Source organism: Podarcis muralis, chromosome 5, assembly GCF_964188315.1.
Source record: "Podarcis muralis chromosome 5, rPodMur119.hap1.1, whole genome shotgun sequence".
Taxonomy (NCBI): Eukaryota; Metazoa; Chordata; class Lepidosauria; order Squamata; family Lacertidae; genus Podarcis; species Podarcis muralis.
In genome coordinates, this window is record NC_135659.1 from 51,123,247 (window position 1) to 51,150,471 (window position 27,225).

General features: G+C 41.0%; 1 protein-coding gene across 9 annotated transcripts in view; it reads right to left on the reverse strand.

Annotated features, from left to right (window-relative positions):
- The window catches only part of RNF220 (ring finger protein 220), a 330,113-nt gene that overhangs the window by 46,642 nt on the left and 256,246 nt on the right, over positions 1-27,225 (reverse strand). For 7 of the 9 annotated variants that reach the window (XM_028733705.2, XM_028733697.2, XM_028733704.2 and 4 more), the window contains 2 exons: positions 19,771-19,892; positions 17,843-17,975 (listed from right to left, as the gene is read on the reverse strand). In XM_028733705.2, the coding sequence (XP_028589538.1) occupies positions 17,843-17,975; positions 19,771-19,892 (255 nt within the window). The remainder of the gene's footprint in view (positions 1-17,842; positions 17,976-19,770; positions 19,893-27,225) is intronic. The other 2 variants (XM_028733703.2, XM_028733701.2) reach the window with 1 other exon arrangement.

Consider the following 27,225-nt stretch of genomic DNA (forward strand, 5'->3'; position numbering starts at 1 on the left):
TAGAAATTCTTAAACTTTAGATTGGGCAGACTAGTGCTTAGATGCGCTCTCTTACATTTCACAAATTCCAGGGCTGTTGAATGGAATACAAATCAGATTCCAAGGCAGAATCTTGGCCAAACCCAGCCCCCAGAGGGCAGTAGAGGTCATGATTAACTTTGTTCCAGATTAAGTTCCCCCTTTCTTATCATTCAGTACTTTCAAGTCATGCAACCTCCTGTGCTGCTAGCCCCAGCAATGGGTACCCAGGAGCACCACCTTTGAAGATGGAGGTTCCATTTAGTAATCATGTCAGTAGCAGCTGACAGGGCTATCCTCCAAGAATTTGCTAAATCTCTGTTAAAGCCATTGGGCATCACCACATCTTCCAAATATGACTAATCAGAATAAAATGTTGTGTATTTAGGCCCATTTTGATGTCTTCTCATCTGGGGTGGTTAAAAGAACACAAAGCATGCCATCGCGTTATTAACTAGTATTTATGCAGCAGCTTAAATAGACTCAAAGAAGAAGAAAAAAAAAGAGAAATTTTAAAGGGATAAAGTATATTTTTACTTTCGGATGAGGCAAGTGTATTACAGTTAAATCACCGAAGTTTAAAATTATTAAAATTGTGTCGTAGGGCTTCTTAATCTCCAATTTGGCATTCCTTAGAGAAAACAATTTTGCCAACTCATCCTTCCAATCTGCTAGCTTTTGGCTGAATACCATTTACTTTTGGTGATATAACTAACCCTACTGAAGCTAAAGCAACACCATTTTCTGACAGTCTTAATCCAAGATGCCTTTCTAAAGGTCCAGACAAACAAGAGTGAGCATGCAGGTCAGACTCGGGAGCCATTAAGCCAAGAAAAAACAAAGTTACTGTTCTGTCTCCAATCCCCATTGCTCTTGTAGGCGGCTGCTCTGACAAGCAATTCCAGCACCAGTGTTGAGTGGCACCTCTATAAACCCTGTGACAGTTCGGGAGACAAACTCTCTCATCAGTCAGAATGTACCTATCAAGATCACTTACCTTGAGAGCACAGTAGCCCTCGAGCACTGTGTACACAGCTCTGCTCTGCCTGGTCTTGGAGCAGCTGGACCCAGCACCAAAATTGAGTCAATGCTGAACATTCTAGGAGTTCCGAGCAAGAAACAGCCCCACAGAGATATGAGCCACAGGACCTTTGCTACGAGTAAAGAGGCCCATTTCACATGTGTAGCAGGCCAGATCTAAACTGCACACATTAGACAGCTCTCCCCCTCTCCAATTTCTGAGTTTAAAAATGATTCTTTATGCCTTTCTAAAGAACCATTTTTCTATAATCCGTTTCCACGGTACTTCTGTATGAGTGGATAAGATATATAGCATGACATAGGTGCTACTGAAATTATGAACAGTTTTGGGGGGAAATAATAGAGAACACTGACCTACTACCTGGTATACTTCTAGATTAGAGGGTGTGATGAAATTCATTTACAAGCAAAACAGAAGGGCATCAATAGTCTGTGGCATTCACTGCCACAGAATATGATGATATGACAAGCATACCTAGATTAAAATGAATTAATTATCTTATTAATGAAGGTGACTTCAGCATTATTCTCCTGGGTGACTAGAAACACAACATCTTTTTCCTCTTCCACTCTTGTGACATATTTTCGCTTCCCCCATCCTCTTTTTGCATGCAATGTGTGGGTCTGTTTTTTCAATTATGATCAAACTAGAATGTTTGGGATGGGAAGATACATGGCCTTTTACTTCCTAAAAATCTAATGCCTCCCCACTCCAAGTGCAACCTAGAAGCACTGTTTTGCTAGACATCTGTATGTTTAACAGCACCCATGACTATGCTAGTAAGATAAAATCCCATGCCCTTTAAAAACAAATATATATTTTAGATGTCATACAGAGTAAGTGCTCACATGAATGTTCATTGGTAAAGTGCGTAACTACATCTTCCCTGCATTCCATTTCAATAAGTTTATTTTTCATGAAAGAATTTGTATTCCATCACTCCAGAACTAAAACCCACATATTTTTTAAAAGATGTAAATATTTTTCCTCTTGCTGCAAAGCCCTCACTAACACCATTGTATTTGCGTTGCGAATAAAATTGGGGCTGCAACAGAACTGCACTTCCGGAAGCTGGAAGTGACAATAAGGACTAATGAAACATTCCATATTGCTGTTATATAATAACAACTCTACTTTCCCCCCAACTGAGTCAGAAAAAGTACTGATTTGGTATTTGGGAGAAGCAATGGACTGGATATGGGTCAATAAATTGAAATTCAATCCAGACGAGATGGAGGTGCAGAGAGGTGGTATTCAACAAGCTCTGGAAGGGATTAAGCTCTGGAAGGGATTGCACTCTCTCTAGAGGATCAGGTACTCAGACTATGAATGTTTTCAGATTCATCATTTGAGGCTCAAGTAACCTCAGCAGCACAAAAGACCTATCAGCTCAAGCTGATAACTGCCCACCCCACCCCTGCCCCTGAAAGTCTAGTCATAGTTAGCCATGTCCTGGTAAATTCTGGGTTGGATTACTGAAACTAATTTAGAATTCTGAGGCTAAACAGCCAACAGGGGCCAGCTGTAGAGATCATATCTTGTCTGTACTGAAAGAGCTTTGCTGATTCCAGGTAACTTTCCAAGTTCAATTCAAAGGGTTGTTCTTAACCTTTAAAGCCCAGCATCCAGATACCCGTTTTACTACTTTATCTTGGATCAATCTGCTCATCTACTGAGATTGCCATCTGTTGTCTCTTCTCTTGGAGCCTCCACCAAATGGAAGTGCAGCAGATGGTAACAGAGCCAGTCTTTGCAATGATGGTGCCTTTCCTTTGGAATACCCTTCCCAGAGAGACCTACCTAGCACTCTTACTACTATCATTAAGGTAGGTAAAGGTAAAGGGACCCCTGATCATTAGGTCCAGTCATGACCCACTCTGGGGTTGCGGCGCTCATCTCGCTTTATTGGCCAAGGGAGGCGGCGTACAGCTTCCGGGTCATGTGGCCAGCATGACTAAGCCACTTCTGGCGAACCCGAGCAGCGCACGGAAACACCATTTACCTTCCCGCCAGAGCGGTACCTATTTATCTACTTGCACTTTGACGTGCTTTCAAACTGCTAGGTTGGCAGGAGCAGGGACCGAGCAACGGGAGCTCACCCGTCGCAGGGATTTGAACCGCCAACCTTCTGATAGGCAAGTCCTAGGCTCTGTGGTTTAACCCACAGTGCCACCCGCGTCCCATATCATTAAGGTACCTAGCAAATATATTTCTGTTTTCCTAAAAATATTGGTATTTATAGCTTAGTTGTTGCTTTAGCTTTTCTGCATTAGAAAACATGACTTTAAATTGAGGGTGCAGGGTATAAATGTAAATAAATGAAATTACACAGAAAGTCCCCACCCCCTTTCTCTCACACACACGAACATGGACAGCTCATTCCACGCTTTAAATAGTTTAAAGTCTTTATATACAAGCATACCCATCTTCTCTAAAAAGATAAATACAGGTGGCGACCATTTTGCATGGGAATTCTGTTCCTGGGCCCTACAAATGTTGGTGGAGTCCAAAAGTACCCAGGCATCAGCAGTCATGAATCAATTCGATGTGCACAAAATTGCCACCTGTATTTTAAGTCTGCTTTTACCACAAAGATAGTCAACATATTATTTCACCTGATTCAAACTTGAAAAATATACGGTGTCATGCCCAACTCAATCCAGAGAAACAAAAATATGTTCCAATTTTGCTCATAGGTGGGGTTCAGAACCATGGATTTAGTAAAGGCAGGGCCAGTGCTATCATTAGGCCACTAGGCAGCCACCTAGGGCGCAGACCTCAGAGGGGCACAGTGCTGACCTTTTAGGGGCACAGTTTACACAGATTGTTTTTTGTTAAAGCTTATGAATTTCTAGAAATATTTAATTTTATATTTTGAAGACTTTTATTATTTCTACAATACATCATTTTTTGTAAACTGAAGTTAGCAATTTTTGGGGGGATATGTGTGTGTGCAAGGTTAGCCTTGCCTAGGCTGCAAAATATCTGGCACCAGCACTGAATACAGGCAACGGTGCATCATAACAAGGCCATACATGAACCGTACTTTGCTTGGTTATGTAGCAGTTGCATTGTAATTCACTTTGCTTTGCTTATTTCCTTAGCAATAAGAAAACTTAAAAAAAACAACTGGTCTTGGGGTACAATTATATCCTTAGTTGGGCTGGTTATTTACCATTATGTATGCAACTTTCTAGTGCTAAAAACAGATTCTGTACAGAAATGAGACTGCACATCATCTATATATAAGTGAAGAGTAGAACTGAAGCAAATAAAGCACAGAATCTGTTTTATTCTTTACAGCATTTAAGGGGTAAATCTCCCACTTGTCTGATTATCATTTAGGCATTGTGAGTAGTAGCACACAATGGCTTTAGAGTTCCACTGTCCAGAATGCTAAGAATCAACTATTTGTTTTCACTCACTATTTATTATTCCAAATTTGCTCACACATGATTACTTCCTACTGAAGTTGCTACTGCTTATAATTTAACTGTGTGTCACTGGTTGTCATTTATGGATACGTTGCTGTGTATTGTTATTGATTTTAAATTGTAAGCCACCTAGAGGGCTCTTCTTGAGTAAAACTGACAGGATATAAATCCAAAATATAAATAAGTAACAAATGAAATAATGACCTGCCAGAAGAACCTCTAGCCATGCTCTAGTGCAGAGCAGAAGAGCTAATCTGCTTATGACATGCGTATCTTGTCTGTCCTGCTCCTACGACGGAAGAGTCTTTAGCACTGGTCCCTAATGTGCTCAAGGTGCACAAGGCACCACACTTGATTCTTCAATATAAAAAATCTCCAAAAACTGAATTATGCTCTACCTCTCACTTGGTGCAGAGACCTATCCAAGGCTGTAATGGCCAGAAATCAGATGTGTTTACAGCGCTTGTGGGTAATATAGAGAGATTTGGTAAAAAATACAGTCTCTAGTTAAAGACTAAAAAAAAAGCAGGTTTTGTTAATTACTTTTCCCACAACATCTACCAACCTCTGGCTGAGCTAATTCACCTGCTTTGCCTAAAGTGTTGCTTGCTCCTTCCTGGATAAGGAATAACTCTCCCCCACCCCCCCACCCCCAAAAGCAGCAATAAAAGTGTTTTAATGCTGCCAGGCCTCACACACATTTCCTGGGAACAGCTCTTGGCAGTGTTTGTTTCCTCAGCTGCCGAAACATCCCCAAACTAGCATCAAGAGAGCATAGTGGCACGGATGTAGCTTTCCTTTAAAAATGGCTTGGGGAAAAGCAAACTGCCTTGACTCTTTTAAAAAGAAAGGGCAAAAGGAAAGGATCGCTGTAGTCAACCTTTGATGGCTAATGTTTGTTGGAATTAGTTATTAAATTGCATTGTTCTATTACCCTGTTGCACTATAAACGATCAGGTAAAGATGAATTGGATTAGTAATGTTCATGACTCCAGGTTGATGGAAAACTAACCTGACCACAGAAAAATGCAAAGTCTGGTTTTCACTGGCTGCTATGAAATAACTTAATCAGGATCATGGGATTTATAAAATACACACATAGGTCTTCAGTGTTTGAGGCCATGCATATGGATCATTGTAGTAGAGCTGCCACTCTAAAGTCATCTTTCACGCTGTAAGAAACAGAGCCTAGGCTGCAAGTCTGCATCCCAACTGCTTGTAGTCATCTTTACTAACACACCAAGGAGGAGACTTTAAGAGGGGGCTGTATAATTTTATGGCCATTAATATTTTGTGGTACTGCTGCATGCCAAGGTGAAAGTCATCAAGCCTGTGCCTCAGGGGGCAAGCTGGTTGCCTGCAAAAGGATTTTCCCTCCTGTAAACAGCACCTCAGAACTTGGCTGAGAGCACTACACAAGTTCCCCTTTGTGCCTCCATCACACAGTGGATACAGCTGGAAAGAGGATCCCATATCCAAGCTGCTATGGCAATTCCTCCAGTTCTGTGCCAGCCTAATGTTCAGCAGGAGGCGTGCATGCATTTGTGTGCTTGTATGTGGAAGGCTGCCATACAAAGGGAAATTTGCAAGCAGAGGCTTAGCAATCATTGGCGTAATTTCCATGAAGGTGGCTCAGGGGAATTTTTGTTCATGTAAGGAGCGAGGGAAAACAAAAAAGGAAAGAGGGGAATTAAAGTAATCTTGAATCACTAAACAGGTTCACATCACCGGATCAATAAGCACCACTGACAGGGATCACAGTCACATTGCAATTCTGCCAATAACAGAGGAAGGCGGAAAAGCTGAGGGGACGACTTTTCTAAAGCAGCCGAGCATGAAGTAGTCAAGTTTGGTAAGCAACCCAGAGCAATGTCCCCATTTAAAGGCACTGGTGGAAGCAGCATGCCTTGCTGTCCACTGATTTAAATAACAATGCACTCAAACTTGATAGAAAAGAGTCATGGGATAGCATAACAAGGCCTGTATTTTATAAGCCAAACCTGCATGCTCACTGCAAACTGATTTTTCATATAGGCCAGGAAGACGGAAGAAAATCAGTGTTAATTTAATCAATTGATCAGGCTATTGATTACAAAACTGGAGTTGCTAGTTAGCCATCTGGAGTAATTCTGCCTGCTTTTGAGGGCACAGCACACAGCATCGATTTCTTCACCTGCTACACCAAAATAAAAACAGGAATGCACTTTCCAAGGAAGGAGGGGGGGGTGAAGCAGGATGGTATCAAGCCTGTGGTCCAAAGAGAGGAAGCAAGTCACTAAACACATGTAGCCAGAAAACAGGGGCAGCACAGTGTCTTGCAAGTTTCAAACTGAAATTAGTTACAGATGCAGTCACGGTGTCTTGTGTAAACGCTATCGATTGGGAAGCTGACAGTCTTAGGAGCCTCAATGCTAGGACAATCAATCCGGCAGCAGTGTCACCTGCCACTTTACTGAATAGTTGACAATGCAATTATCCAGTGTGGAGGCAGGGAGTTGGCGTGTGTCAAACGCAGTTAACCACTTTCTGGGCACTACTCGATAATGCGTTTCACCGCTTGGTGCAAGAGACGACATGCAAAGACAAGAAGCAGTTTAAAGTCATTGAAAAACCACACTTCCCCTCTTTGGTGGTGGAGGAGGTGGAGGAAGGAGGAGTAAGAGAAGAGCCCCACTGCCCCAACTTAACAACTGTATTTTAAAATGCTATTAAAATTGCGTCAATCAATATCTTGACAGCTGAGGCTGAAGGGCAACCCCAAAGCTCACAGGAGAAGCTGTATTCAAGGCAGATGGCTTTGCAGGGGGAGGAGGGGGGATAAGGAGAAAAAAATGACGGACTAGAACCTTCATACCAAGCATGGGGGTGCACACACACACAAAATATTGTTTCAGTAATGCTGTGAGAACCAAGAGTAGATGAGCTCATGCCTGCTAGTCCAACAGCCAAGAAAATGTACATTAAAATGTATGTTCTCAACTTGGAACCTACTCAGCTTCCAGCATGGAGTACTTTTAAATGTCACCCCATTACCCTAGATTCCTCCTGCCAATTTAGAGCACCTAACAATCAAATTTTGTCCCCCGACAGCCGGTTTATCTCTTCCTCCTCTGTCGCTGCGCATGAGGGCTATGCTATAAAGGAAATGGTTTACTCAAATGCTGCATTTGAGTAAACTGAGAACAGATACTAAGATTCTCCTTAAACTCTTTCAAGTTTCAATAATCTTGCATGCAATAGATAAAGCATCAGTTATTCCCTTTATTTAAACTGCACTGTCTAATGAAATAGTGGTGCCACAAGTTGTCATGCAATAGGCACCAGAATTATTTTCATGCAATACTTATCCTACTTTTTTAAGGTTACAGGAGAGCAGTGAACCCTAGTTTAACCTTCCCGAATATTAATTGAAGCCTGTCTTTCTGTAACTTGAACTTATTCCCACAAGGCCATTATAAATACATTGCTATTATTCCTCACCCCACCTCAAAAAATACCACTTGGGCAACCCTGTTCATAAACAAAATTGACTCACCTAAAAATAAGGTAGTAGTTTCTACATGGGAATTTCCTAGGTATACAGAAGTATAGTAGTTTCTAAATTAATTGGGGGGGGGGACTGGGGGGGGTCAGCACGACAAGGACCTGTGAACTTTTAGGACCTATGAAGTTGAGTTTCTCAATTCAAATAAAATGAAATAAAAGGAACCAGAGGAAGAAAGACAGGAAACCAGTTTGCTCACGCTGCTTAGTAGCTTATATTATAAGGGAAGAAAAATTGAGGCACTACACCAATAACTCCCCCCCCCCCCCCCCCAGTATACCTTCTCTTTCTCCAGAAACCCTCCTCCCCAAGATAGGCAGCAAGAAATGGTACATAGTTTGTCCTGAGCCCTTCAGAATTAAATTGCATAGTGGGGACGGCTTTAGGCAAGTAGAGAAAAAGTGTGTGCTCCCACACTCAGAAAGCATTACAAGCTTTTGCCCTAGTCTGCCTCTGAACAGGAATATTCCTCTTAGGGGACAGGGATACATTAGGATACATTACAACACATTAATGCTGCACGTCTCTGTCATTTTCATTTCAGATTCCCTATGCTTGTGTTGTAGTCAGACAATAAGAACTCATATATATGTTTTAACACTGTTGTATTCTGCCATGTTCATGAGGAAATGAGACCTCAAATATGTCATCTACGCTTTCAAAACTCCAGAAATTTGAATGGAAATGAGCAGGCATTCAGGAAATGCACACTGTATAGCCTTCTGGGGTGAGAAAAGCAACCAAGTGAACCTTTAAAATCTCTCAGGTTAAAAAAAAAGTTCTGCATGGAAAGACAGCAAGTTGCTGAAGTAGAAAAACTTTCAATTATATCTTTCTCTTACGACTTCTAAAGTGGTTCAGAGCATGAAGGCACAATGGCATTTTTTTCTACCATTGTGCTGTTGACAAAAAAGGTCCAAGGTACACCAGAACTTTAGCAACTTGCCAATTTATTGTGAAAAAAAACTTATACAGGATACTTCATTATGATTGTTATTATTATTAACTGAATTTGCATACTGCCATTCATCCACAGATCTCAGGGAGGTTCACAAAAGAATGCATTAGATGCATTAAGTGGGAGAAAGTGGTTGGTGGTAGCTACAGATTATACAATGTAGTAGTATACGTCAGAGTATAAACAACATTAAAAAAAATATTCCCAGCATTTCATTGTACAGTATAAGCTACTTAGGATGTTGAGCAGTTTCTCTGCCTTGTAAACTAGAAATGTCATAAAACTAATTTCAATAAAGTTTTGTATGTCTTTTAAGAAAAGAATAGTATTTCCCAAGCACCGTATTAATTCTAAGGTTGGGTGGTTCATCAGGCAACCAGATATCATCTTCCACTATGTGCGTGAATGAGCATACCACAAATCCTTAAATCGTATTTCACTAAACACCTCAAATACTTAACTTTTCAAATACTTAAATTTTCCCACTTGGTAGACTGGAAACTAGAGGAGTCCACTAATGCTCATCCAGCCTCCTCTTAGATAATAGAAAGGTAGACCATGCCAAGACAGGGTTTGCTTAACTGTTAGGCATTTATGATGAACTAATAATTAATATCCCAAATGAGAATAAAACTCTGCACTGAAAAGTTAAGGACCTGGTTCCTGAGTTCTGGTTCAGACTATTACCCAGTCCTAACCATGCCTACTCTGAAGAAAATCCTACTGAATTCAGTGGGGCTTACTCCCAGAGTAGTGGGGTTAGGATTCAGCTTTAGCCAACAGATGATATCATGCATATGACTTACATAACAATTGCATGGGATTCCTCAGTTAGTGAAAGGCAAGGTTCTTAGGAAATACAATGACTCTTTTCTCTGTCTTTCTCTTTCTCTTTTGATAGCACAGAAGCACCAAACATATTACATCTCCATCTTCTGGATTGTGTCGGTTTTACTTATCTTATTCATGGTGCCATTCTGAAAGAAACTCCAATTTGAATTTCTTTCCAAAGTGTGTTTTGTTCCAAAAAAACTCTCTGCGCTAAATCTACATCTTTAAAGTCACTACTGCTCAACGGAGGGAAAAGGGTTCTAAATTCTGCTTCAGAAATCCTGTGATGATTACACAAAGTAAATTCATTCAGGTATTTCAATTTAATTTATCTTCTGCAGAAAAATACATTTCCTTGGTGCAGGACTTTTGCATGTCAGTGCGGTATACACAAAAAGCTTACAACAGGAATCCACATCACACAAGGAAAACTGTTGCAGGCCAGCTCAAGACAAGCAAGACTAGATTAGTTAGCAGTCTTGAGCAATTTCTGCCTTTGAGTGAAACAAGAGATAGCTATGTGGCAGGCACCTTGTAATAGAGAACATGCTACTTAGTGTATGAATGAGAGAGACATGCACATATGAACAAATACATATTACAGTTTGTATCGTAAGGGAGTTTCATTCTATGGCATTTCATCTTTATCCAAGCAAACAAAGAAAACAAAGTATTGTGTATTTGTGCAGTAGCAGAAGGGCTAGAAAAGATGTGTAAGGGCTAACAAGAACAGAAATAACATGAGCATTCCTTTAGTTGTCTTTACTGGTCCTTGTTCAACTGTTCAAGACATATAGTGTACTTGTTTCTGAACTGATAAATTAAAAAACAAATTAAAATGAAATGTTGTTTTTTATAAAAAAAGAACAGCATTAAACTATGGAAGCAGACAGTCCGGGATATTTTTTTTAATTTGTGGGATAAGGCAAAAGAGAGCATGTTACCAAGGAGCAATATCTGAAACAGATTTTCAAAACTGGGAGAAGGAGAGAGACATTAAGGACATCACAGATATGAAATTCAAAAGCTGCTCCTCTGACAGCTCTCCTTCCTTCTGCCAAGTCCATTCAAATCCATGGATAACAAATATTAGTTACAGATTCATTCATCCAAGGATCTGTACACACTACAGATACCTTTTATTTCCTGGTCAGTCCTCTGGGAAATCTCATTGTCTAATGCCACTGCCAGCTCTCTTTGATATGACCTTAAATGCAACTTTAACTCAACAAACTGGATGATGGAAATCAGGCACACGCCTGTTAGCTTTGCAGGCGCTCTCAAAGAAAAGCATCTTCCTATTTGTGCTCCAGAGGGGAAAAAACAAGAAAATGTAGCTAGTAATTTCAAAAGAAAGTAGGCGGGATGTCACCCTTTGTATAGTTTAAGATTCCTAGCAGAACAACTGTATGACATCCACATTTTGCTAGAGGCAGATTATTTCAAAATGATTAGAAAACAAAACAGCTTGAGTAAGATGAGACTATGCATTTCCATATGTCAAGTGCAGGGTTTCCATGAATGTTCATATTATAAAACTATTACGCATCATAATTGTATTTCCCCCTACTGTAGGAACAGACATGTGCCACTCCTAGATACCCACTTCATATGCTTCTGGATTCTACACACATAAAAGTACAGTCACTATTGTTGTTGGTTGTGGTGCCACTTCTGCAGTTTATTTTGCAAAAAGTCTGCTGTGACATCAGTGCTCAGAGCAAAAAGCATTTGAAGTTAAAGGGAGAAACAGGCTGTAAGCCAAGAGTGGGATGACAGCCATCTGCAGGAAATGCCAAGCAATTCATCTGACTCTTCAAATAGTCATAACAAGTGTAGGTGACAATACCATCTATTAAATACTTTGCTCTGGCACAGAAGTTAGGCTCCTGAGCCAGTCCTTCAATCTCCAAATTAAGAAAAGGTCTACTAGATAAGGTCACGGGTTTGTCCAGTATCCTGCTTCCCACAGAGGCCAGCCAGATGCCCCCATGAAGCTGAACGGCAAGATATGACCTCCCTACATTGTTGGCCACAGTATCTGGTACTCCAAAGGATCCTGCCTCTGGCCATGAAGGCTCAATTTAGGAGTCTCCCAGCTGGTTAGTAATCTTTTGACAAAGAAACTGGAACACCAAGAATGATGGGCTTTCTCATTTAGTAGGAACACCAGCACCTTTGAATTGCTTGTAAGTGAAAGACCTTCCAGATTCAGAACATACCACACAGTTCCTCATAGGAAGGTTTCTAGTAATCACTCTTCTAGGAAGCCTTGCATACTGTCTTTCAGTCATTAGGGCTTTGCCTCTGTGTATTATTTTCAAGGCAACTGAAATCCCCAAGAGTGTCAGGCGAATAGACAGCTGGCCAGTTGTTGCTTTCCTTGACAAGGTGGTGCAGTGCAGGAAGGGCAAGGAGAGGCAACTTGACTACATTCTTCAAACCCTTCATATCTAGAGAGGACAGCAATCTTGGCTCTATCAGACAGTACAGCTCAGAGTTTAAATGGGACTTGCGCTCACTTGCTTTTCCTGTCTCTGTCTCTCTCTCTTTGAAGTTGCCTGGACAGCTTCCTCAAGCTGGCGTTATCACTCCCTCTAACCACTCTTGGCAGGCAATCTAATTCCCCCTGAAAAGGTCACCGCCATTTTAACTGCCTTTCAATCACATTAGGAGTGCTGCTGCTCGTGCCCGCATAGCTGTGCCTGCAGCTCTCCTGGCTGAGGTGCGATCGATAAACTGACATACCGTTTCACCCCCCCTCCGCCCAACTCCCCCTTTCCCAATGGCTCCCTCACTGTGCAGTTTAGACTCTTACCCCCCTTCCCAACACCAACTCACCTCCTTTGGCTAAAGGAATGACACAATATGCTGATTGACCAAAAAATCTCCTAAAAGTGATACAACATAGGGGGAAGAGATAACCTATCATGCTTTAATCTACTTAGCCCATTTGCTCCAGCAAACGGGGAGGGGGCTTGGGCTCTCTTCTTAGATACACAGAGGCAGCAACATCCTGGGGACCAGGCAGCTCAGACTCCTTTGAAGCAAGGTTCCTACAAAGAGCAAGCCAGCCTCCAGCTCCCCTCCATGCAATCATTACTGTTATCTCTCTTGCATTCACCCTTTTTTCCTCACAGTTACCACTGCCGTGTTTTCTCCATCGATCCTCGTGTAAGACACTGTTTTAAGTCCGCTAGCCTTTTGACTGGGCTAAGCCGTTTAAGAGATGACAGCAGCCTCTATCAGCACAAAGCCAATATGATTCTTTTCGGATAAAGCACTTTTTTCTCACCCGCTCTTCCTCCCTCCCACTCACAAATAACAAACGCACAGACAAAACTGCTAAGCTTTCAAAGAAAAAAAGGCATTCCACCCCCACCTCAACTTCTCTCTGCAATTCTTTAAAGGGATAACCTTGCAATGTAAACAGCTAGAGTAAATGAGTAACTGTTCTTTAGAACAAGTGAGGAATTGCTACAAATGCAGGGAATTTAAAAGGGAAAAAAGTGAGAAGAAACCCAATGCCTCCCGCATTTCAGCAAGTAGGATGCAGGATGGAGCATTAGACATAGAACACAGGAACAATTCTTCATCAAGTTCAGTAGATATAAATTCAGGCCCCACTGACTGGGGAGTCTCCAACAAAACTTTACAATGTTGTGAGGTAAGTCTGAATTCTCCAACCTGGGCACAGTTTGCTGCTGTACTATGCCTAACACTCCCAAGTTTCAGCATCCAGAAATCAAAACTGCTGGTAAAGCACTAGTTGAACCAACCAATGTACGCCCCACCCCACTATTTTTCATGTCAAATGTTATTATTTAAATCATAGTTTTTTAAATATCAGGCACAGTGTGCCCCTTAAAAACAGTTTAAAATTACATCTTAAATTATATATTCTCTTAACACTGAATTCATAACCTTTATTGAGGGACTGAATTAAGTGTACTCTTCTATGTAAAAAAGTAATAATAGAGAAATGTGGTTTTTTAGGTCAAGTATTACAAATGTCACAAAAGTATCATGTATACTTATTATTGTCCAACCTGTAAATATTTAGACTGTCAAACAAAATGAACACTTAGGGTGGTTTTGAACTACCATGCCCTATCAATGCAAGGATTTCAACTTGTGCAATGGGACATTCCCCTCTTTCCTAAATCTGCTCCAGAGAGTGGGGGGAACCCATTTAGGGTATGTTCAGGGGGAGAAGGTTCTTTTGTGCAAGGAGAAAGTCTTGTGTTGATTGAATGAGAGACTTAGCACTATGTTGGATTCCACCTTTACTTCCTCTATGTCGTGGTGACATGCTGTTCTGTGAATAACCTACAAACCCACTCAAAAATTTAAATGCACCTAGTGGTCAAAAAAAGTTGGTAGCCACTAGGCTAATGGAAGTTGTAGTCCAAAAATATCTGATGACCACCAGGTTTGGGAATGCTGCCCTAAAGTATCACCCACATAGAGGGTGTTGCTGTACCTCTGCATAATTCACCGTTCTAATCATGCCTCCTTCCAGTTAACCGGGGTGGGGTGGAGTTCTGTTTCAACTCTTCCTCAAGTGTTATTGTAAATGTTGTAGTCTCAAAACATCTGCAGGGCTGAGTCTGCCTATGCCTGCACTAACCTAAATTCAAGGGGAGAACACATCAAGCTAACCAATTACTACAAACAGCTGTATCATATTTCTTACCTTATTGAAAGCGGAAACTGGTAAAGTGTATGGATTGTACTACCAAGTGCCCTGTTTCTTAGGTCTAAGCTCTGTCCTCACAGCCCATCTAGCTCTATCAGGCCTCTTGTATCCCCACACTTTCTCTCTCTCTCTCTCTCTCTCTCTCTCTCTCTCTCTCTCTCTCTCTCAATGGTCATGTTAGGATGCAATGATGGCCATAAACCAGATTTAAACAAATCAAGCACTTCCCACTTCGTTCCTCCCTTTCAGGTGCACGGAAACACCAAGAAGCATCTGATTCAGCAGCTGAACCAAAACCTGAACCAGTGCTCCTGGTTGCTTTATCTCAAATAAACTATAATCAAGAAACAAAGAACTATTCTTGGGTTCCTGGTGGTGGTTTGTTAATGAGAAACAAGCCAAAAGAGCTGGTTTGGACATGACGCTAAGCCAGCAGTTCTGCAAGTTGTTTCCCAGCTTTGAGAAGAGAGGACCACAACAGTGAGTGCTTGAACTGCATGCACAAACACACATCTATGAACATACTAATCCACATATCTATACATGCAGGTCTTGCTATCTGAACACAATGGGTCCCCAGGAAATCATTCATTAGGCAAGCAACCACACAATGAGCTGATGATTTCCATTATTTCCTATGGGAACATTTCAAATCTGTGAATTGTCTGATCTCCCTCTCTCCCTGGTTTCCACCCCAAACTGCTGCAGCCAACTAGCAAAAGACAATCTTTCCTGCTCCTTGATTTGTCCCAATCTCTTTCCCTTCCTCCGTTCGTCCCAGGTTTCTAATCAAAATGGCTGCCACTGACCAGCAAAACACAAATAAGCAAGGAAATAAGCAAACTCCAGCTATTTAGATAACTGAATGAGCTACTTGGGCAGCAAGGTTTGGGTGTAATTTTTTGTGTTCAGATGACTGAAATTTCAGATGGCAAGCCTTCCGATAGCAGGACCTATGTGCACTTTATGGCCAAGTGTTGCATCCAAACACGGTCAATATAAGTGAACTCTTATGTTAAAGGTGATTTAGGCCTTAAAGGCTACAAAAGTTACTATTCCACTTTATAAAGTGTGGAATTACATTTTTCAAATATATCCACTATGGAATACCTTATTCAATCATTTTTAGCATCATCTTCTAACACTGCAACAGCAGAACCCAATGCAAATAATCCTGTCTCAACCTATCACAATGAGACAATAACTTAGAAACATCATGTGGTAAAAACAAGCCAATAGATTGATCAAGAAAACACTCCAGGGAATATGTGGAGAGTAGATTTTGCTTCTTTACACATATCTAAATGGCTTCCATTGCTCCTTAATTGACAAAGCCAATAAGCAAAATGATAATCCCTATCAAAATGGCTGAGAAACTAATCCAAAGTATTTCAGGAAAGGGTACAAAACAGCAGTGAAAATGACTGATGAGCGTTCATATTTCCACTTCAAAAACAAGACAGGGATAATTTACATTAGCTGCCTATGTTTTCCATGCTAAGACTGTGCACAAAAGTGCAGACTGCTCAACATTCCTGGTTACGTAGGAACTTAACTGCTTCTGTCTCCCAGACCTCGGGGCACATAGGAAGACCAACTCCATAGGCTTAACCAGGGTCTGAAAAGTTAACACATTCCTGCAACATTCAATCAGCTGAATGAGAATTATGAATAAAATTTGTGGGTGCAAGGAACCCACGAGACAGCAAAAAATTATTTGTCTACTGCAATTCAGTAGACAAAAATCTGAATATATTGGTAGCTAAAAGAATATACTTTCCCCATATGGTTGAACTCCTGAATATCTGTCATGGTGCTGCTTACCTCTCAAGTCTCATTTATCTATTTTTTGTACAGATTTATCCATAGACTAAAGTGTGAAGGAAAACAGGAAAGAAAGATCATTTATAAGCCCCAGTAACTCATGCATCTTTTAAGCCTGATTTCCTTTCCCAGTGGGATTTTCCTTGGGATATTTTAAATTAGAATCCAGAGCAATCTATGAAAATACAAGAGGATGCCAACTTTTACTTTGATGAGGCAATGTACTAGATTCTCTGGTCAAGGAAGGGTGGGACACTGTTTCTACAGAATCACAATGTTCACACCAGACAGTTTAGTCAATTCTGACACAGAGCAAAAGGCTGAATGTAAGAAAGGAGTCAGGTGCACAGCTAAAATTACATTCACCAATAAAACTCACAAAGGTCACATTTTGCCATAACTCATTCTCTCTTTTGCAGCCGATTTTCCTGTCACAGGGGAAGGAATAGAAGGAGGAAAAATAAGATGTGTTTGTCTGGGAGCCCTGAGGGCTGCAGTGCTGGAGGTGTATGGCAGGTTGCTGAATTCTCATTTATCAGCCTTAAAAAAGATGGAGTGATAAATGCATAACCGGCCCTTTAATATTTTATGCAGGTGCTAAAGTGACTTAGCTGTCAACTTCCATACATCAACAGCGGCTGATAAACCAGCTTTCGTCACTCCAGACTGGGGCTTTTTACAATTTCATTCTCCACTTCCATTTTTAAAAAATATGCACAATATTGCTGAAACTGATTGTCCTGTAGCTGCTCCTGTTGTCTCCCAACTTTGGGCCACATTTCCTCCTCAAAGGCTAATTTAAGCAGGGTTTTACTCATAACTACTATTATTTTATGCTGTTTTCATTGCCATAGGAAAATAAATATTGGTGCTGGCAGAAGTGCAACTTCCCACCTACACTGAGAAGCAAGCACCTGGCCTGTTACACAGTTTAAAAAACATTCAATGGCAAGTGATGCAATGAATGGGAAAAAACATTTTTCCTCCTGACCATGTCAGCAAAGTCACTTCCCTTAAGCAATCTCTAACAGTTAAGAATTACAAAGGAAAATTTACAAAAGCAACTTTACTATCTTGATCTTGTAAGGTATGATTGCTTTTTGTGAATGCATTTTCTGGCAGGAGACAAATAACATAAAATTTCTGTTAATGTTAATACCACAGATCATTACTATGATGAAAACCAACTCTCTGGATGAATTTACATCCATGTTCCTTTAGAGTCACACATGCATGACAAGCTGCTTCAACCGTCATCGGCATCCACATGTTGTCATTGTAAAGATATCATGTCTGTCATGGGAATAACTTTTGGGGGTATACTTGCATGAACAAAAACTGCTGAGGGAAAGAGCCCTTAGCCTGGGCTATAGTTTGGAGGGCAATAGCTCCAATATTAATAATCTGTTTTGTTCTTGGGATGATAGGGAGGGGATCTGGGCACTGTTCAGTCGGCAGCACATCTCAGCAATCCCCAAAATGCCCCTCTTACCTCTGAATCCCCCTTCCAGGAGAGTAGTGGCACGTATCCTCTTCTGCCCGCACCATTCATATTCTTCAAAGCGATTACCATTTTCATTTTCAATGTCCACTGCATCATCCTCCATCATGCATGAGCCTTCCCTCTATTAAGTGAAAAGAATAAAGCACCAAGCATCAATTCAGTGTCCTGGGTTAAAAACTGTGCTAGTAGGTAGTATTCCTGTCGATGCATGCTGTATAGAGAAAGCTGAATGGTGGACAAAGTGGCAAGCACATGTCGACACAGGGTACTGGCAACAGCTAACAAAGCAGGAAAAAGAATGTCATCCACATTCATTGCTGCTTATTGAGTGCTCGCTTTATATTACTGGCTCCCCCAAGGTAGTGTGGGATGAGGTGAGTATCCCATTTAACCACAGGGACAGAGGCTGTGACATTATTGCCCAAGGCCAAAAAATAAATTCATGGCCAAATTTGAATTCAAGACTTCCCAATTCAGTTTCTGACCAAAACTATACTTCCTTGCAATGAAAGGAATGAAGTTCTTTCACACATATAAGCTTTGCTATTGTGTGGAAAGTATGCCTAAAATTTAGAAACTATTTGAACTAGGCAAAACTAGAAAGTTATATAAGGCAGAAAAGTGGAGCTGGAGCTGCAACTCTTCTAGGAGCAAAAGGGTAACACTCTACATCAAGTTTCAGGATTGCTGTTGCTATTGAATAACTCTTTAGCACAGCCTGAAGTGTATGAAGGTGCTGCTACAAAAATACTTTTATTTATTCATATAGCACTGGCAGGACTACACAAATACACTGAACAATACGGCCAATAGGAGAGAACCTCAAGGAATGCTCCATTTCAAGGGCAATACTTAATCATCTTATCGCCAGTTTTACTCCAACCTTGAAAATATGGTTCAAATCACCATTAGGCAACTCCAGTTATGCCTGCAATGTATGTTAACTAAAAAACAGAAGTCCACAGTCAGCTGTATCAGAGGCTGCTATAAAAGCCACCATGGCCAGAATAATAGGTTGATGGACGTTATACTGACTAGTGTCATCTATCCTGCAGGAAGACCAGAACCTAAGTGAAATCAGCTCAGAACGTTAATACTGTGCAGTGGTACTACCAGATTCACTGAATCCCAACCCCACTCTAAAAAAATAAATAAATACTTCCTTCAAAAATCAGAGAACAGAAGAAGAAACCTGCTGGATTTGACCAAAGGCATATCTAATCCAGCATCCTGTTCTCACAGTGGCCAACCAGATTCCTACAGGGAAACCTGTAAGCAGGACAAGAACACACTTGTGGGCAACTGGTATTCAGGGACATAATGCCTCTGATAGCAGAGGTAGTACAAAGCCATCATGACTAGCAGCCACTGAAAGCCTTATCCTGATGATTTTTTCTAATCTCCTCTTAAAGCCATCCAAGTTGGTGGCTATCATTAGATCCTGTGGCAGAGAATTCCGCAGATTAACTATGTGCTGCATCATATTCAGTTTCATAGGATGACTGAGGGTTCTAGTTATTATATGAGGGAGAAAAACTTCTGTCTATTTGTTATTAGAAACTTTCTGATAACCATTTCCTCTCCAATCTATGTCCATCTCTGAGCTTTGCTGGATTTTGGTTAAATCACAGTTGTCTGATAAGGCCAAAGTCCAGCAATAAGCCAGGCGGTCTCCTAGTTAACAGTCAAAAATTGAGCCTGCTATCCCTTCTCATTTGAAAGCTTAGGAAAACTGTCTTTAGAGTAATGAGATTGCCAAATCCAGACAGATTAAAACTTCAAGACAGAACTCAAGTACAGATCTACATCGCCATGTGGACTTCAATCTGCAAATTTGGTTTCTACCCAGATCACAGGAGTAGCAGAGGGTAGGAAGAAATGAGAGAGAGGCAGTAGGGTTCCCTCAGTGCTTCTACCTTTGCAAGGCATTGTTCGACATGCCTACTCCTCTCCTCCTCGGATCCTGAGAGAGGTTGGCTGCAGAGGGGACATACCTGTCCTTCGTCTTGCTTCCTCCGTTTCATTTTTCCAATCCGAGCTATGCGAGGAAAGCAGAGAGAAAAGAAAAACACAATGGGTTATATATTTGCCCAGTGACTGAGGAACCAAAGGGAAGAACATATTAGTTTCTGCTGTCAGCCAAGAATCCTAGAGCCCCTGTGAGGCTTCATCTCATGCCTCTCAGAAAGAACACTGGCAATGGGGAGACCAACCTGGCCCCATCCATTGGCCAATAAAGGACCTGCTGCTCCAATGCTCACTCCCTTCTCCCTTCTTTTTTCCTTTTGTATTATGTCTATTAAGACTGTGAATCTGTGAGCTTAATTTAAGATATATAGGGAACTTTAAAACTGCAAGTGCTTTGTAGGTATTAAATAATATGAATAACTGAGAGCTACAGAGAGTGAGTGTGATATAGATGCAAGGTTTCAAGGCAAACATTTGCTCTTTCCTCCACCGAGCCTCAGTGGTTTCCTCCCCACCACACTCTACCTGCTTCATCTTGAGGAGCTGTGCCCAAGTTTCATCTTTTGCAGTTACAGAACCTTTAATGAATTTAACCAAATGCCCCCCTAGTGAACAAAAACAGCCACCATCCTCACGGCACAGGAGAAATTAAGTCAAACACAAACCGAGTGCCTTGCCCTCAAAAGGGCATATCTGATTCCATTATCTTTATAATACTGTTCCTCCCCTGGGAAAGCCTAAGAACCACTATTTTAATGTTCAGCATCTCCTGCAAATACAAAACCCACACTGTCGGGATGAAGATACTAGTTGGGTCCTATTCGCCTCCTGAATCCACCCTAGGATAAGTCATCAATTTTATTTTTGCCTCCGTTGTTCCTAATCAGACTTATTCAATAGTTGCATTTTACAATATCCTGACTAGAGAACAGTTTTCAAACTGCTATAAAAGATGCCACAAAACACTTCTGCTTCTGCTGCAGACTAACATGACTACCTGAAGCTTGCTCTAAGAAAAGACACCAATCAGTATAAATGGGAAGCCCCAAGAGCCTAGTAATCAGCACAGCTGTGAAGATGTCAGAAAGAAGGGTTTCTGTCAAAATGATTTCTATAATTATGAAAGAGAGCTTCTGCTTAAAAGGTAAGCAGGCTTTGAAATATGGAGAAAAGACCCAAACACACACAGGCAGTTTCCAGTAAATATTTAGAAATCACAGCAGGACTATACTGGACTTAACTGCATTCAAAAGATTTCACTTAGAACAGCACCATGTCCCCTTATCCCTATTTGTACTCTTTGCTCAATCCTACAATTTCAGATTCTATCCCTAATCTCCTACATCTCATCCCCAAATGACGACAAGCAGAAGCAATGCAGAATATATACAAGTAATTCCAATTATTTGCTTGAAGTTTGCTTTTTGGGGAGAAAATTCTATTGTAGGCTCAAGAGACATGCCCCTCTGGTGAACTTTTTCCTTTACCAACTGCTGATTAATTTGAACCCTCATTAAATGTGGGCAAAACATCTGAAAAACTTGCATTAAAATAACATTGATCATTAAGAGAGATGGCTTTAAGCAAATATTATCAGATATTTCAATCACAGACAGGGGAAATGAACAACTTAATAAGGAAGGTCAGAATTTTGACAGAGACCAAAATAAGAGCCCAAGGATATTCTGTGTAGTAACAAGAGATGACATGACAGAGAAGTCACTTAATGCAGTAACAATTATTGACATTATGAGCCTGCCACTTTGCTGCAGAAATTATAATGTATTGCAACTGCACTGCGAGAACGAGATGCTGCACACACCAAGTGGGAAGAAAGGGCCCAAAAACTAAATTAAGGGAGGCACTGGAAAGTAAGACAAATGCCATAAGCAGGGTAGGCTTTTAGTCATAATCCAAGGAGGCAATACAGGAACCCAGCAAAAGCTTTTAACCAGACCAATGTTGACTCAATAAAGGTATTAATTTTTTTTTCTGTTTGGGGCCTTTTTCTCTGGAGTTAACATATAAGCAAATTCAAACACTTTGGGCTGGCAATACAGACTGGCTATACAGGCTAGTTAATCAGCAGAGGAGGATCAGACATCCACCTGCAATCCATTTGCCTGAGCCATCCCCACTATCCTCACTCCAACTACTCTAGAGCTCCTCTCCCCACTTGAAGAACACAGGGCAGAGAGGTGCAGCTACTATTATCCTAGGCTGTTTATACAGTGTAGTGCTAATGGGCACCTGCTCACTTTCTCCCTCCTATACTTAGAACTAAAACACACTCTCAAGAAACAAAAAAGCCAACTCCATCATACCTGAAGTGGAGCTAAGAGGACTCAAAAGTTTCTGTCCCCCCTTCTCCAGCAGGGAAAGGAAGACAAAAGAGGGCAAGTCTAAACAGCTAGCGCACTGTGTTTAGAATAACAAAGCTCCTTTCTGGCATGTGGGAATGAGTACAGGAATGAGAAGAGTTGATGCAGCCTTCTGAAGAGAGATAGTCGATTCTGGATGGGGCAAACCTAACTATTTCTCTCACACTTATGGGAAACAAGGAAGAAGAAACAGTTTCAGGCACTGTCTCCTGACTGTAGCTCCATCTTCGGCAGGTCTCTGTTAGAGAGGCTGCTTTCTTGGACTTTTCTTTCCCATTTTCTCCAAGGTGGAAGCAAGAGCCCTCCCACAAGAAGCTGCACACAGGGCTCTCTCACTTTGGCAAGTGAAGGTAATCCTAATTCACCCAAGGAATGTGATTTGCAAATCTGTCCTAAATCTGTATGTCTTACCCACCTGACTTGCATTTGTGGGTCTCAACTACCAAATCCAGAGCCAATAACGACTCCCCTCCGATGTCATACTCGCTCAGATCCTCAGTATGTATGAGGCATGGTTCAAACCACCTGGATTTCAGAAATATTTCTCATTGCCCTCAAGGAGCAGCTGGGGCAACATTCCCAGTTGACTCCCAGTGGCACGATTTGTAAAACATTTTACTGCAAACCCTATGGACATAATGTAACTTATTCCATAAGTCTGGTGTGAGAATAACGGAAACAGAACTTGAAAACCACTTCATAAAAACTCAGGGTCCATGAATAATCATTTCTATAAACTTAAAAGTCCACTTAATGAAAAACTAAACTTGAATTTTAAGCGCCCTTGCAAAACTTTTAGACCTGTCATTATACTGATCCTTAATATTTTTGAACTGGTTATACGTCAGCAGATTTTTCTGCCATCATTGCTTGTGAGCTATCATGACACACACAGTACTAATGCAAAGCATTTTTGTGCCTCAGATGGCAAACTTTTCAACAACATCCAGCAAATAAGAGCATTAGGGGCTCTAAGCAACATAGTCCACCTTAGAGACCCATGAGACACTGGGCAAAGAAAAATTGTTCTGCTCACAAAATAAGAGCAGCATGAACAGAAGTGTAAATGGAGTGAAGAAGAGCTAACAAAAAGTTTCTGTTCCAACACCTTTTGCAGTAGCTTGATACAGGCAGAGGTGGATCTGGAGTGAGAGAGAGAGAAAACAGGGGCTGTTTGAAAGCCACTGAACAGAATTTTCAATTGCTACTATAGAGCTCAACTATCACTTCTAATCAACGTAGGAGGGATGGAGGAGCCCCAGAGGAAGGGGGGCAACTGCTGAGCTGTCCCGAAGGGGAACAGCTCAAAAGAACACACAAGTGAGACCACAGTATTGTTAATTAGTGCTGATAGATGCAATCATTTCTAATTAGCTCGCTAATCCTTCTCCCCTGTATTCCTGTCGCAGGAGCAAAGAGGGGGGCTGGGTTGATTTTTCCTTACCCTTAAGTTACAGGGCTTTTTTTAAAAAAAAAATCTGAATATAAAACAGCATGAAAAAAAGACTTTCACTTAAATGTCCCTCATTGTGGAACTCTTCTAAAAAAAGCTTCTTTATTCCAGTTCCCACCCAGGATGCAAGGAGGCCACTTATATTGCAATAATGATACCAGTGCACCAGCGTGTCCATAATGTCAAGCAATCTATCTTGCCAAATTTCCCTCTTCATTATGGCCGTGGCTCACCCTGGACTACACTGACTTTGGCCTTTGAGTTGCAGGAGAAAGTTACTTCAGCTGCACTGTTATGCCTGGACCCTAAAATACAGGGGGAGACCTGCCCTTCCACATTGAGCACTCCTGTGACAGCCTCTATTTTGTTGATCCAATTTATTTATTTATAAAATGTATACCACCCTATACCTGTAGATCTCAGGGCGGTTCACAACATAAAATCACAACATAAAAGACACAAAATATATAATAAAAACACAAACAACTCAATAATCCCCACTTCCAAAGCACACTTTTAAAGAGCATCAGATGTCAATTAGCCAAAGGCCTAGTTAAAGAGGAACATTTTCACCTGGCTCCTAAAAGTGTATAATGAAGGTGCCAGCCTGAGGAAAGCATTCCACGAATGGGGAGCCAACCCAGAAAAAGCCCATTCTCGTGTTGCCACCCTTCAGACCTTTTGTGGTGGAGGCACATGAAGAAGGGCCTCAGAAAATGATCTCAGGCTCCAAGTAAGTTCATATGCAGAGAGGCGGTCCTTGAGGTATTGCAGATAGAAGAACTAATGCTTAGTCTCAATCTTTTATGTTACTGACATGTTTATCAGGCTCTTGTTTTCTTGCTCTATTAAGGGAGTTTATCATGTGTTATGCTCCTGATTGACAGGTCTTTCTAGGAAACAAGTAGGCTTCTCATGATTCTTACTGGGCATGGGAGCACTCCTCCTTTTCTGAAGTCTTTTCTTATTCTGCTTCATTTTCTCAGAAATCCCCTGCCTTTATCTTGCCATGCCTCCATGTGTACTGTGCAGCAGATCCCTGGAACTCTTTTGAAGCTGAGCTCAGCTGCTGGGTGGAAGCATGGAATTCATACTGAGTTCTCTTCCATACCTATCTTGTATATGCTTGATCCATATTTTGTCTGCCATTTATGCACAAAAACCCAAGCTTGAACTCTGCACCCCATCTATCCTAGGCACCCAGTTGTGCTAAAGAGGCCCAGTCAATATCACTTCTAACCCCCTAACTTGTTTCTTCTATCCATTTATTCATCCTGAAGCTTCTAGAGCAGATTCTATCAGCCTGCTGCTGCTAAAGATGCAATGCCGGCAGATTCCTCACTCAGTCCTGACCGCTTGCCAATCATTACTGGTTCAAGTCCTCTCCATTTCAGTTTCTTGTGCTGGACAAGACTGCATGCATGTCCCAAGTACAGTGCTGATATGAGGTCTAACAAGGTACCTGAACAGTTTGTTGTGAGATGCATTAGGATTTCTGGATATTAAGACCTACTTTAGTCAGGGTGAATTGATTTAAATAATTTAAATTGCCAATTTTTTAATTTAATCATTTAAAAATGCCAAATATTTAATTTTAGTATATTTTTCTTCATTAATAGTTCTTCATATATTTTCTAAAACTTGGTGCAAATGTGACCACTAAAACATGTTACTTTACAACTAATTAATAGAGTGATATTTACATTATTTGGGCATTCTTATAACTAGGCCTTGCATTTTTCTCTCACATTATATACATTTTGCATGCTTTCTTCCATTCTTTCTTTTCTTTTTAACTCTAGAGGTTGTTGTTTTTTAAGAGTGTATAAGAATTATTATTTTTTAGTGACAAATAGCCATGACAATTTATGTGAATAATTATGGGGATATAGGGATCTGAGCACTGGACAAAATTGTCTTTTTTTCTTTCCAGCATTGTTCTGTTCTGCTTCAGAACAGGTGGGATTGGTCCAAGTCAAACACAAAAACAAACTGAAATGTTCATGACTGACAGCTTTGAAGCAAGGTTTGAGAGTTACTGGGCAAACTAGAGTTTATTTTCATGAAGTAAAAATGAAGGTCCTATGTTTGGTAGAGTGTGCATGATTGTATTTGAGGAATGATCACATTGGTTCTTCATCACTTCAAAGTGATGGGATCATGTGAACCTTTTATTCCATCAGCAACATTAATTTCCAATCCATTTCAGAACATAATTCAAAGTGCTGGTTGTTACCTATAAAACTCTAAACGGCTTGAAACCAAGCTACATGAAGAACTGTCTCATGTGAAGCTGCCCATCCTTAAAGATCTGCTGTTGCACCCCTTGATATGTGTAATTTAAAACCCCCATCTTTGCATACAACTACTCTAAGTGGAAAGCAATATCAAGGTCAAAGATTTTTAAAGACATATCTTTCCAACACCTCTAATTCTGCTAATAAAGAGGTGGTGCACCTTTTGCAGCTATCACTATTTGCTAAATTATTTGAGGCACAGGAAAATGAAGAGAGTCAACTATTGTGATCTGCGTAGATTTGCATCCCACTTTTTTAAAAAAACCCACCAAAAAAACTAGCACTCTTCTAACATGGCTTCTCATAAAGGACCTTCTAAGGCCTTTGACCAAGTCATGGAATAGAGAGTAGAAACAAACAAAAGAAACATAAAAGTAAGTTTTATCTTATGCAATATCCAGTACAGGCAAAGCCTCCTATTCACCTGATTTTCTAGATCCATTTCAAATGATGGTTAGGTCCAGTTTTGGCACAGAAACTGCTATGGTCACACTGAATTATCTCTGTCAGGAGAAAAGCAGGGGAAATGTGTTCCTGTTAATTCTCCTTGATCTCTCAGCTTCTTTCGATACCATCACACAGAGTATCCTTTTAGAGCAGCTGTCCGAGATAGGGGTGGGTGGCACCAATTTGCGGTGGTTCTGGTCCTACTTGGATGGTTGTTTCCAGAGGGTGATGCTTGGGAAGTGCTCTTTAGCAGTGTGGAGCCCTCAGTGTGGGGTTCCTCAGGGTTCAATTTTATCCCCTATGCTTTTTAACATCTGCATGAAACTGCTGGCTGGGGTTATCCAGAGTTTTGAAGTACATTATCAGCAATCTGATGATGACTTACAGCTCTGCTGCTCCTTTATATCTGCAGGTGTGGCAGTGGATGTGCTGGACTGTTGTCTTGCCTCAGTAATGGACTGGGTGAGAGCTAATAAACTGAACCTCAATCCAGATAAGGCAGAGGCATTGTTAGTGGGTAGTTCCTTAGACTAGATGAATGGGAGGCTGCCTGCTCTTGATGGGGTTATAATCCCTCTCAAGGAGCGGATACATATCTTGGTGGTGCTTCTGGACCCTTTGCTGTCCCTCGAGGCTCAGGTGACTTCAGTGGCACAGAGTGCCTTCCATCAGCTTTAGACCATCAGCTGAAACTATAATAACAGTCCTCCTGGATCAGGCCAAAAGCCCATCTAATCCAATACTCATTCCATGGGAATGAGTTTGCAATAGCACTCTCCAAGGTACAGACATTAGCCCATTCACATAAAGTAGAGAGAGGAACAG